This window comes from Mycetomoellerius zeteki, unplaced genomic scaffold, assembly GCF_001594055.1.
Source record: "Mycetomoellerius zeteki isolate Tzet28-1 unplaced genomic scaffold, Tzet1.0 scaffold151, whole genome shotgun sequence".
NCBI lineage: Eukaryota > Metazoa > Arthropoda > Insecta > Hymenoptera > Formicidae > Mycetomoellerius > Mycetomoellerius zeteki.
Genome location: NW_017256458.1, coordinates 876191 through 889681, shown reverse-complemented (window position 1 = coordinate 889681; position 13491 = coordinate 876191). Strand labels below are relative to the sequence as shown.

At 34.1% G+C, this 13491-nt stretch overlaps 2 protein-coding genes across 5 annotated transcripts in view; one reads left to right on the top strand and one right to left on the bottom strand.

The window, feature by feature from the left end:
* Positions 1-27: 27 nt before the first annotated feature.
* Positions 28-3687, top strand: wus (TM2 and DnaJ domain-containing protein wurst). 2 transcript variants are annotated; one of them, XM_018444612.1, is made up of 6 exons: positions 28-244; positions 360-649; positions 993-1140; positions 2293-2657; positions 2966-3073; positions 3435-3687. In XM_018444612.1, the coding sequence occupies exons 2-6, from the start codon at positions 368-370 to the stop codon at positions 3642-3644; spliced, it is 1113 nt and encodes a 370-aa protein (XP_018300114.1). In that variant the 5' UTR covers positions 28-244; positions 360-367; the 3' UTR covers positions 3645-3687. The 2 variants fall into 2 exon arrangements, with proteins under 2 accessions (XP_018300114.1, XP_018300113.1); XM_018444611.1 differs by having other exon boundaries at positions 28-649.
* Positions 3688-3753: 66 nt separating this feature from the next.
* Positions 3754-13491, bottom strand: part of LOC108720538 (protein HOS4) — a 29326-nt gene continuing 19588 nt past the window's right edge. For all 3 annotated transcript variants that reach the window (XM_018444606.1, XM_018444604.1, XM_018444605.1), the window contains 5 exons: positions 8075-8204; positions 6098-6238; positions 5426-5610; positions 5131-5342; positions 3754-4873 (listed from right to left, as the gene is read on the bottom strand). In XM_018444606.1, the coding sequence (XP_018300108.1) occupies positions 4750-4873; positions 5131-5342; positions 5426-5610; positions 6098-6238; positions 8075-8204 (792 nt within the window). In that variant the 3' untranslated portion in view covers positions 3754-4749. The remainder of the gene's footprint in view (positions 4874-5130; positions 5343-5425; positions 5611-6097; positions 6239-8074; positions 8205-13491) is intronic.

Below are 13491 nucleotides of genomic sequence, written 5' to 3'. Positions count from 1 at the left end.
GTTTTCCTTCCAACAATTGGTGGATTATTTCCTTATTAGGAATATATATATTTCTGCTTGCTACGTCCCTGAACTGATACCGTTATACCTGGCGGAGCGTTGAACCAGAAACCGGTGCAGTGGAACCACGACCGTCATTCCACGATATACCATCGACAGGTGTACCTGAGTCCAAAAACAATAAGAGTTATTTGCGTGTAAACTGTTATTTTACCTGTGAAGATGTGTAAATAATGACGATACGGTAGGATGTAATTCTTCGCGTAGAATTCCGTAAAATCTCCGATCAAGACAAGTAATTATCCACGTAATTAATCTATAGTGATTTAAAATGAGTATTTTGTGACCTGTTGCTTTAGAAGATAACATGGGAAGAGCGAAAGAAAATGGATTGAATGATCCGGGGTACAAAAGTGTTAAAAGTAAGTTCTGGGCTTATTTTTTCTGGTTGTTCGGTGGACTCTTCGGAGCACATCATGTGTACCTCGGCAGAGACGATCAGGCATTCGTGTACATCAGCACATTCGGCGGTTATATGGGTTGCGGTTTTCTCAGGGACATTTATAGGATACCTGCGTACGTGGCCGATGCGAATGACAACCCGGCGTTTATCGAAGATTTTAAACGAAAAGTCAGAGCTAATCGAAAGGTAAATAAATATTCGGCGTTTAGAATCCATAGACTACATTAACTACAGCATTAGCCAGTGACGTCGCTAGTCTTAAAATATATTTCTTAATATCAATCTTATACTACGATTGATGCCATTAACTTGTTCTGCTTTGCTGTTATTCAAAGAATTGATGACATTGCGCATTATACGATAATCGCGTACATAATACAATAATCACGTAAATGTTGAACCGAAATTTACTCGCTGACACGTACAATGATTAAGGATGTAAATGGAAGTTGGCAAAATAAATGCGATTCGCGACTAACGCTTTGTAAACCGATGACGAAATCGGATTTATTGTTACTTTTTTTTACAGCCGCCGTTTTCCGCAGTGCGATTTGCGGCACAAGCCGCGGTTGCTTACTTATGGGCCGAGCTGTTCAACAGTGCGATCCCGCAGGAGGAAGTGTACGGTATTAATTTCAGACATCTGCTGATCCTAATACCGGCTGTGATTGCGCTAGGTAAGAATCGTATTAGAAAGGAAAAAAAAGTTCATTTAATTATTATCATGCGCGTTTTCTTATCGCGCTTTTGTTACAAGTCGGTTACTTCGAATGATAATATTTTAAGGTCGCAATATGTGACGTATGTCACTGGTTAAAAATAATCGCTGACGATAAATAGAAAAAACTATGGAAAAACCGACACTGAATCTGTTTTTACCTGTTTTCTAACGAGCTTTTTATTAGAATATTATCTCTTAAATTTCAAAATAAGTCTTTTTTATTTAATTCAGATAGAATTTAGATTTTCTTTACATTCTTAGACTATCGCATTATTGTTACATAAGTATAAATAATTAAATTATAATTATGTATATAAAGAGTGATCCTTAAGTAAATAAAATATTTTAAAGTGTAAAATCACTCGTATTTTGGAATAATTAAATATAAATAATGATCAATAATCGAGTCAATAAAAGTTTCTAGATTAAATTATTATTAATAATTCTATAATATCAATAATATAAAATCAACAAAACAATGCATGTACATTTCGAAATCACCGGTCCTTCTTCAGCTAATCATAAAGTAAATAATAATTATAAATATATAAAATCACATTTTTTATAACAAAAATTTTATTCCATTAAATTTAACGTAAAAATTGATGGTAAATGCTAACAATAGTATTGCTAATCTTAATGAGTTTTGTTTCATGATTATAACAACATTACGTTAACCTTTACCGTCAATTTTTTCATTAAATTTAATGGAGTAAGATTTATCTGTTATTATTATTATAGGATAATCTGAGTGTGTATAATGTATTATTATTTATATAAAAATAATATTAAATTATATGTATATAAATAATTATAAAACAAAAATTTTACATGGAAAGAACAATTTTGATAAAGAGTGATAAAGAATGACAATTGTCAGCGGTAAAAAAGAGTGATTCAGTTGTCAATTTTTAAGAGTGAGATTTTACTTTTTATTAGATTCTAGTCTATAAATTTTAGAAAGTATATAATTATTTTGATGAACCAACAAAACCATTTTCAGATGTGTATTTAGCTAAATTTTTAGATACTTCAGCAAAATCGTCTTTTCCGTGTAGAAATATAAATATTTTATAAAAGCCTTTATTCACTATTAATACTTCAATAGGTGTATGGACGGTGGGAAACATTGGGAGAGAACAAGGTTCGATATGGATAGCTCTTGCCACAGCATATCTATTTTATCCGACCTTGTATTACATCGCCGACGATACCATGTGGATCTTCCTCATGGTGGTTACCTCGAGTCTCAGCTTCGACACTTTCAGCAAGCAATGGCGGCTGAAACCGAAAAAAAGAAGAAGCTTCTTCCGGCGTATGGCATGCTTAGGCTTAGCTCTCATGCTTTACTTCGCCGTAATCGGTAGCTACTTATACTTCAATGCGGTTATCACGGATAGCGAAGGCGAGGAGATCAAGCTGTCGGAAGCGGTGCAACACTTCCTCACTTCGCCAATTTGGACAGATCTCAAGGTGGGTCTACGATAAATCTTTTGAATTTTTAACTCTCCAAAGTTGACGATAGGCCTATTAAACTCACTCAATTATATTCTTTATTTGCAAATGTCAATTATTGTTATTAAAATAAGTTCATTGTTAGTATTTACTCCTTTTTATACATGTCACTTTGATTCCTTGCAACTGATTAGTGCCTTTTAATCAACATAAATTAAATGGATCTCATAGATCTAGCATACAGATTTTGGCTCTGGAGGGTTAAACCAACAAATTTCTTGAGATTTGAGAGATCTCTTTCATATGCCGATATTCTTATTCTGCAGGCGAGTCTGGAGGCCACGTGGAATCAGGCGAAACATCAAGGCTTCTGGGCAACGTGGGCGCAACTGGTGGATCTCACGGATCCTCGAGGCGAAATAAATGCTTACAAGGTCGGACAACCATTTAGTGTATATAGTCTCTACAAAAAGCGAATAAAATGAGAAATTTATACTTTTTATACAAAAGTGAATGTTATATACGTATGAAATAGTTCAATAATATCAATACTTTTATTTCACAATACAATTTTATAGCTTAAATAAAAATGTTTCCATTTTTATATCTTAATTATTTTTTTAAAACGTTACTGCTTATTAATTTTTTATCCAGGCTTGCCCGTCAAATTTTTTTGTATTACTTTTTATGTTATTTTCACACATAAATACAATATGGAAAAATCTGTAATTCTTTCATAATTTTTAGTTAAAAAATACGCGTAAAAAATGCTTAATGTTTTCTCATTCTCCGCAGGTCTTGGGTCTCTCGCAAACCGCTTCGCAGAACGAAGTCACGGCACGATGGAGAAGTCTATCCAGGGACAATCATCCTGACAAGGTTAAAGGTTCGGAGGAGGAAAGGCGTAAGGCTCAAGAAAAATTCATGGAAATCCAACAGGCGTATGAAATCCTGTCTCAGGCGAAGAATCGCCGGCAACGACGAAATCGTCGTTCTGAGAAATGAGCGTGCTTTTGATTCGAAAGATCAATAAAGAACAAAGACTTGACAAAAGAATCTCCAAATACGTCAATCTCTGTGTTTCAATTGTGTATAATCAAAAGAAAAGAAGTGATTGATTAATAAGACATTTATTTAAACAACCATCTGACAGTAACTGCATCGATATAAAATCTTGTACGTAAAACGCGTGTATTATAAGTTAGGGGGAGGCCTGCTAATCGCAAGTCCGTTCGATTATCTTTAACACTTTAATCGGTAAGAAATCCCTGAAGCTTCGCTTCGGCGCTTGCTTTAAGTTAAACTCATATCAGATTAGAGATTAAGATTGAATTATAAAATTTGATCAATCAAAGCGAAGTTTATTAAACTTGATATGATTTTTTTTCTTCTAATTGGTTAATAAGCCCAGTCCAATTTTGATCTCAATTTCTAGTCTGATACGAGTATTACACACTCACGTTTTCTGGAAAAAAATCGAGATTTCATTTACTGAGGTTGATGGGGAGGAGGTAACTTTCAATATCACGATCAACGCGATCTTTCGATTGTAACTTTGCAATCTCCTGTAAACCGCGTTTGCGCGCGCGCAGCATCTTGTTTCGTCACATCTCGCACGCAATCCATTATAAGTCTAAACTAAAAATAAGATTCGACCGTTCTGAATGTTTATGCGTCCGGCCATGGCGACGGTTTACATCGAAAAACAATCTCGAGTACGAGGACTATAAACATGGCTTCAACTGATAACTGCCGACTGGATCGTGGTTATAAATCGGGAACGATCGAAATTTCGAAGGTCCTCCCTTTTGATCTCGCGAAACGTCCTCTCGGGTGAAATGCATCGCTAATATTTCTTGGCGAGGTAAAAACGAACAACCTACGATCTACTTAAGGGACCGCGGCTCCGAACGATCGGCCAGGTTGCAGACAACAGCGGAATCGGATAATATGTAAATGATCTCAAATAGATCATAAATACTCTGTCCGTCTCGCTGTTTTACGTCAAACAGACTCAATTAAACCTTTCAATCTCCGCTCGCGTGTGTTCAATGCCAAACGGACGATTAAACGCGGCCCGTAGTTTTAATCGCGAAAGCTTTATATTCAACTACTTGCTCTTCTTCTTCGAGCGTGGCGGCTTCGCGATGGAGTTTTCGATCTTATCCGTAAAATTTGTCCCGTATTTTTCAGACGTTTTCTCCAGGAAGTCCTGCTGCGAAACCAACGTCACCCTGAAAAATAGCACAAATTTTTATTTTCTCTTTCGAGTTTAAATTTATTTTAGAATTAAAATTATCGAATAAAAATAATTTAAAGAAAATATCCAAAAATTAATATTTTAATGTTATATATCTACTTCTTGAAGTTGCTTGTAATTTTCTACTAAACGTCAAAAACATTGCAAAGTTTGTACTCGTTGAAAAAATGCGATTACAAAGTATTGATCGGCATCACTCAGAATGTTTTAGTTTCTTGACGAAGGTCGCACCTTAATTGGGGCACACTCAACGGTCGCAGAAGACTTTTCACAACAGGTGACGGCTTCGGTAGAGCCGGACTGCTCGCACACAGAGCTGCACTGGTGAGCTGCGACACCAGAGAGAAGGTTCGATCGGGGCTGGAGGTGGTGCGGAAGACTTTTCTTATTTTCGACTTTAGTCCCGAGGGTTGCGGCAGAGGCGTTGAAGGTATAGGCGTCACCTGGCATAGTTTGTAAGGATTACGTCTTCCAAAATCCGAAAGAAATCCGATTAAGAGGAGACTTGACGTATCGCGCTACTTACCTTTCCTTGTAACACTTTCGCAGCGAGCTCGGGTTCGCTACCCCAACGACAGGACGTCGTTCTCTCCAACAGACGATGTCTCGCGAATCTCTCAATCATCTCGGCGCACACACCCCTGCCGCAAAACCTCGCCCATTGTTCAGCTCTTAGGCCTCTACCGTGATCACGTAGTGTCGGATTTGCACCTAGGTATTCGCGAAAATAATTCTCAGGCAGCGTAGGTGATAAATTTTAAGAAATATTTCGTGAACCTTCATAATCATATTTCTTTATGATACCATAAAATGGGGTAACTTCTTATTTTGATATTGTCCAGAAGGCATTTCAAGAGATTTTTTTTTAATTGAGCCAAAGTTACCCCATTGTACTATTAAAAATATTTAATTTTCATTAATTGAACGTTATGGATTTATTTATTATTTTATATATATATATATAGATTAATATTTATATTTATTGTTATATTATTTTATTATATTATATACTATATCAGATTATTATCATCTTTCAGTATTATTAAATTATTATTTAAAATAAATTAGAATTAATTATAAGATTATACTGAATTACTTACTTGTGTGCCAGCATATGGATTTATTGTCTTACAGATTATTACTTGGAGTATATTAGATTTATTAATTAATTATAATTTGCACTGAATTACTTGCTTACCGGCGAACAGGAGAATCTTCGCGCATTTGGTTCTACCTTGAAGGGCGGCCTTCATGAGGGGCGTGAAGCCCAAGGTATTTCTGGCGTCTACCTCGATATCCGGACATCTCTCCAGAAGGATGTTGAGGCATTCGGTCTGTCCTGTCCACAGATACGTAACAGAGACCATGTACTGACATCATCGGTACTGATTTTATTCGCGTACGAGACCTCATATATTTCATAACCCGTGATGTTTTGGCTCGGAATGTTTTTCAGCACGCGTCATCGCGTAGCTGCGCGTTTGTTGCAAGAGGCGCTTCGATGTTCTCCGCTATTTTCAGCGCTTGTGCCACACGATGGGATCCCCGCGTCATGTCGGTGCGAAAAATCCGCCGGCAGATTTGGTATTAGGCGTATTTTCAATATTTTCCAATGATTCTTATCGCTATTCCCTGCACATTATCCCCATTCGCAAAAAATATAACGGAATCATAGAATCGTTCTATAAATCTTTCTGTGCCCTCTCAGAGGACACATTTACGTTTGACAGACAAGAGATTACTTAAGTCAACGCCGATTAAATAAACCATTTCTCTTTTTTAAATTTTTCCGTGCATTTTTCAAATTAATATACCATGGTATTATATTTTTCTATGCTGTATTGAAAGAGTATGTACGATAAAGAAAAAAATTAGCATTACGAAAAGAAAAGATACGGATCGTATAATCATTCACTTCTAATATGGCTGCTTGTTATTTTCTCACTTTATTTAAAACTTTAAACATCATGAATCATAAACCTAAATAAGCATCTCTTGAACTTTATCCTGTTATTTTTTATGTTCACGATTAATCCACGATTGTGACGAATGTATATAGTTATTTTGCAGCCACGTAGCTGTTAGCCACCTACCGAGAGAGGATGATTATGCGGCGAAAAAAAGCAGAGATAAACACCAAGATAAATTATGTTCTAAACCATTCCCGAATAAACGCATTTTTAAGATTTCTACGAAAACTATAACACACCTTTGATTCCTATTCATCGCTACGTTTACGCCATAAGATTGATGCAACACTTATTCTTGTCATTTTCTCTATGAATAAACGCGGCCATCCTACTCTTGTATCTCGCCAGATTCATTTTTGGAACATTGGTTATAAATTGCCAAAGATGATATTCTGAATTCCGGAAAAAGAGAGAAAGAAGCGTAAGAGAAAAACGTCTCTTTAGAATATTTCTAGAGATGTTTGAAATTATTTGTAGAGATGCAAACTATTCAAATATAAATCAAACGAAATCAGATAAGTATTTGAATCTCCTTAATTTAAATCCTAACTCGAAAATTTCGAATCTAAAAAATATGAATATGAATATATTGACAATCTTATAAAATCGTATTTCTAGCTAATAATTAAAATAATATATCATATATAATCAGTATTATTTTTTACATTTAAAAATGTTTTAATTATCTATATATTAAAATTCAATCTAATAATAATTATTTTATTAATTAAAAGTTATGTTTCAACGATTCGATTTAATTAGATTCGGATATGTCGATTTGGTTCAATTCGGATTCGAGCAAAGAAATGAAATTCAATTCAATTCTAAATAATCACTAAATAAAATTAAAGCATTTAAGATCTGATTCTCGAACGAAAATAGGAATTCTTTATACTTAATGAGAACAGTTCAGTTCTATTCGGTGTCAAAAAAGATTCGTATATCTCTAAATATTTTACTACTCAAACGGTGTCTAAGGTACTTTAATGTAATATCTCACTCTGTTTTTTTTTTGCAACGATATTATTATACTTGATCATACAATTCCATCAAATATTTCTAAAATCAAATTCTGGAAAATTGCAAAATTAAACGGATTGATTCCCACAAAATGTCATTGACATTTTCCCGGCATCTCGTACATGTATCGCGGTCTCACATAATTATAGTAACTTGATATTCAAATGACATAATCGATCACTCACCAGCCTGAGCGGCAAAATGGAGCGGTGTATTACCCTCATTGTCAGGCAAATTCGCGTCCACACCTTCAAAAGAGAGCGCCAGCTCAAGCATCGCCGCTGCACCGTTCCCAGCCATGTAACTTATAGCCGTCTGCAATAGTAAACAAATAATCCCCGAGTTAGTTTGCGTCAAAAGCACGCCTGATTATGTAAACTTGTGTTTCGAGCGGGAAACATTATTCATCCCTCCGCCCCCTCAACCCCAACATCAATGTCTCTTTTATAGCGTTTGACCGTGACATGAAAATCCACGCAATTCCATGGCACACATTTCACAGATTTAATTCGCTAAATCGACACTGATGACTAAACATGGAATGAGACGAATTTTAATTTTACACGGAAAGGATTTTTAATTTTACATGGAAACGATTTTGCTGAAGTATCTAATTTAGCTGAAAATAATTTTATTAAACCAAAATTATTATATAAGAAATTATTATATAATTATATAAGAAACTCAAGGGATAAGATGCAAAGTAAAAAACATTTTATATTTATGTTAAAACTGATTTTTGTTAAAACCTTTGTGCTGAATCTTCAATATATCCAAGTATTATTTTTTAATATTAAAATAGCACAATTTATGATATAGGTATCAAACAAATAATATTAGTGTAATGTACTTTGAGAAGTAAATTCTAAAATAAATAAATAAATTATGCTAATTTAACATATTATAAATATTAATTTCTCTGAAGAAATATACTCAATTTGTAAGCAAATTATGTGAGTGTTACATTTTATGTGTTAATTTTTTACATATTTATTTTGTATTAAATTAACATTTGGTTATAAAAATTTGAATAGATTATTTGAGACATGTAAAGTGTTAAAATGTTAAATACAAATTTTCCAACTATATGCTGCAAAAGTTTTGATATTTTAGCTCGAGCGTTCTATATAATTATTTTAAAAATCCAATTAAAAATTATTTTAAAAGTCCAATTAAAAATTATTTTCATTTAGCTAAATTTTGAGGTACTTCAGTAAAACCGTTCTTTTCATGTAGGATTTGCTAGTTTCCACTGATCTAAGCTAACTTGATAAAAAATTGTTCCGATCGAGGAAATGATTCTCCTCTTATTGAATCCTATAACATATCCCCTATATTGTTAATCGGATTTATCTTTGAATACCGCGCTTCGCCTATTGTTGCTACACTCGACTGACGTGTAAATATGTTGAAAAGGGAATGAATATCGCGTTTTATATCGCGATTGTTGAGAAGTACATATGACACCTCGTAGGAAGACGTTCTCATTCTGCCATTGTTTGCTGCCTCCACCGACACCGAGATGCACAATGGACTATCCGTTAAGAATCAATTTATTAAGTGGCTATTGACGTTTGAACGTTATTGCTTTACTTGCGTCAGCATGCGCCGGTATACAAACAGACGTTGAAACACAGACTACGCCAACAAACGCTCGGAAGAAGACGCGTTTGCCTTGAAGACGACGCGCGAATTGTAAATCGGTAAACACAACGAGTTCTATTTTGTTCGTTTTGAATGAAAGAGAACACGCGGTTTAAACACTTATTTCATATTTTCCTCAATAAAATGTTTAACGAAAGCCAGAATATTTTTATATTCTTGCAGATTGTATATTTTGCTAATGTCAGCAATACTAAATATAATATAATAATAAAAATAAAAATAAGTATATATAAATATAATAATGATATTTTGTACCGAGTTCTATCGTCAATTGCGGTTTGCCTAAGTAATTTAAATTTAATTTGAACTATTAAAGATTATAATTAAAATTTAATTTGACATGTTAAATATTAAAAATGTGCTATTTAATTCTGTTACTCGAGTGAAAAAAAATTCTCATGAGATATAATATTTATGATATTTGATAATATTTTTAAGGATTTGTGATGTTTTAAATTTATGAAGATATAATAAAAAATACTTTAAAATTTATCAGATTTTACAAGTTTTTTTACAGAAATTATTTAGAATGAGAAATTTCAGAATATATATGTTATATATATACCATATATATATTATATATATACTCCAAACTTCATTTGAAAAATTCTAGATAGACTTTCTCAGCATTTCAAAAAAGTGTTCCAATTCGTATAAAAAAATCTGAGAAATTTTTAAAAGTTTTAAAGTTCAGAAAATCTAAAATCTATATAAAAATTTTCAAAAATTATATAAAAACCCTAAGACAAATGTATAGGATAGTAATAAGTGACTTAAAGTCATTATTTCCTGTGTATTATTTCTAACGTTTTAATTATTTTTTCACATAGCATGTTAACCTCGCGCGAATTCTTTGCTCCGCAGCCTCGCTGAATCATCGTCCGCATTTGTCTGTCACTTAAAGAAATCGCATATTTTTCCGTCAGGGTTGATTCGTAACCGATCGCTTTGAGCTAGACGGTGCGCGTAACCGAGCGCAATTTCTCGACGCAATGCACGTGCGATCGTTTCTTTCGCTTCACGTGTGCGGCCTTGAAGAGCGGCGACGTTACCGAGGACCTCGGGATTATCCATCACGATTACATGGGACATCTACATTAAGTTTCCGTTCGTCCTAGCCTTAGTGCGGCGTTCACTACGATTCCACGAAGGACGACCGCATTTCTATCTACGGGAGAAGAGACGGAGCGCGAATCGACTTTAATTACGACGCGACATCGCTGCATTTGGAATGCGGTCGCAGACTCCCATGCAGGATCGAGATTAACGTGCTCTCGTATCCTGACGCAGGAAAGCGGCGGTCTATTTTGAAGAAGCGAGCACCCGTGTTTGAGACACCGAATTGCGCAACTCTTCAACAAAGCGCGAAGTTAACGTCGTCTTCTTCTTCGAAGGAGCTATCAACTATTTTGTTCTCGAGCATGAATCGTAGTAACGAACGCTAGTCATCATCGCGAGACGTTAAACTTGTCGTATCATAAGTATTCTTCGAAATGACGGTAATTACAGCGTCTAATTATATCGCTTCACGAACTCATCGCGCTTTTACTGCCAGCACGCTTGCCTTTCAGATCTCACTTTCTAAAACGCGACACTATATGCATGAAATAAGTTTGTTTTTCCTCCGTTCAATATTCATTTTATGCGCTTTAATTGGAAGTTGAATGCTTCTCTCTCTTTTTATATGAAGATTTATGGATACAAAGCGACCTTATGAACAATATATTTATATTTAATATATTTTACATTTTTCGTCTATTCAATAATTAAGTTAAACTTCACTGTTAATTTCATGATGCCAAATTATATCCAATTAAGTTATTTTTAATCATTTCTATGGATACTCATTATATAGCTCTTACTTATTATAATATATCGTTAATTTAACTAAAATAAAATAATTTAATTAAAATGGAATAAAAAAATTTAACTAAAAAATGTATTAAATTAAACTGAAATTTAATTTATTATTTACTAAGAATAAGTTAATACAAAGCTGTTTCAAGCTGTGCAAGTAGTGCAACGGGTGCAGCCGAGCCTTGCAGGGGCGATCGACGGCCGTCGACGTATCTTTAAAAGTAATCGTACAAGCGATTTTCATGTTAATTATAGCTGTAGTATAGGATTTATTTGGATTTAATAAAAATTGGTGTGAATTGTTTGAGTAGAAGTACCACGACGGGACGCTCTGTACCCGGACGTAACAAGTAAGCCTCTGAAACAGCTCTGAATACGGATGTTGTTTACTTTGAAACTAATCACAGAAATGGATTGATTTACACACAGGGAAGTTAAAAATAACAAAATGTTATCGAACTCAAGGGATTGAGTTACCATTGCTCCCGTGATATCTATTTAACAGTGTAGACTGCTATATAAATAAATCAAGTATGTAAAGAAGCGCCAGATACGGTCGTAACTATAGATCTTGGTACCTAATAATATTTCTCTATATAAATTTTAAATATATCTTCCAGTTAGATGTATGAATTGCGCGTCGATCTTGTCGGATTTGAAACACAATTATAAATTGAAGCTGAAATAACATTCCAAATTAAATTGATCATCAATTTAACAACGATGCTTATAATAAGTGTTTTAAAACATGGCAAAGATTTAGACCTTTGAATTCACATACTTCAATTGGAAGGCAATTTGTTTCTTTTTTATTCGATAAAAATTCATCACTTATAAAGTAAAGTAGGCTAGTATTCATAGTCGGTTCTTATACTTCAAGATCGTCTTATGTAATATCTTAATGCTAATCGGTGATTGATTTATGACATTTTAAGATTGTACTTAAGACGGTCTTAAGTATAAGAATCAACTATGAATATCGGCCTTATTAAATTTACTAAATATCTTTAATTTACAGATAAAGTACTTGTCACAAAGAAAATTTTTATTGAAAAGAATTAATTCCCTATCTGCTAAGAGATATATTCCAATGGTTTCCCGAGCAATATCATATACATACATTTTTCCTGGGAACGCAACCCTTATTCCTCTCGGAAAGCGATTTTACACCCGGCTTGTTGCAAAAGCGAATAGAGTTGGGCGCCCGACAGGCAATTCGGTACTTTTCCACGAGGCTACGTGAGTACATGCACGAGGGGATCGCACGTGGGCATTAATGAAAGTACTATGAGCATGGAATTTTTGCCGACCTCCGCGACGAACTGTGATGGTCGAATCCGTTTCGTCGAATCGATCCTCCGCTGCTTAATACGCGCTGGCCGGAAAACAGCCTGGTATAATTATACAGTTTCGTCAGCAATTAGAAAAGTTCTCCATCGTGCTAGTTAAGCCGATTATTATCTGATCGAGGTACACTGTAGAACGAAGCAGCACGAAACACAACCGAAAATTCTCTTTAGGGCCATATAAAGATTCTTTCTAGAAAACCCGCGTAGAATGATAAAAAAAAATCACAGTGTTTACTCTAATTTACTTGTTCTAAGCTATTCATGAATACAATGTATATAAAATTAAATCGTGTTAGTGTTTTATTCTTTGCGATGCAATAATGAACATTTTAAATTAGTAAGCTCTTTATACATATATTATATATGTATATACATACATATATTATACATATATATATATATATATATATATGGGAGAGTGGTCTAAATCGGATTTGCAGTTTTTGCTTTCTATAAGGCGTAAATAAAGTCCGATCGTAAAATCGAAGGTGCCGTTGGAAAGATCATTTAATTCATTTTTGCTTCTATTTTGACGTATCTCTTACCTGTGTTAAACTATAATGGAAAATGTAAAAACGCTTTTTCCGATCCGATTTGGAACTATCGGTTTGGAACTATCAGACCATCTCCTAGTTCAAATCGAAAACTCCTATTTTTATGGATTTTTAGATAGAATTTTAAAATATTTTAATGTATTTTTCTTAGTATTGAGTAAAAACGAGCAATTTGAC

Excerpts from the sequence above, each read along its gene's own strand:
- wus (XM_018444612.1), top strand. The coding sequence starts at position 368 with ATGGGAAGAGCGAAAGAAAATGGATTGAATGATCCGGGGTACAAAAGT. Across the intron at positions 650-992 it reads AAGTCAGAGCTAATCGAAAG|CCGCCGTTTTCCGCAGTGCG; the intron begins GTAAATAAATAT and ends TTTTTTTTACAG. Across the intron at positions 1,141-2,292 it reads ACCGGCTGTGATTGCGCTAG|GTGTATGGACGGTGGGAAAC; the intron begins GTAAGAATCGTA and ends ATACTTCAATAG.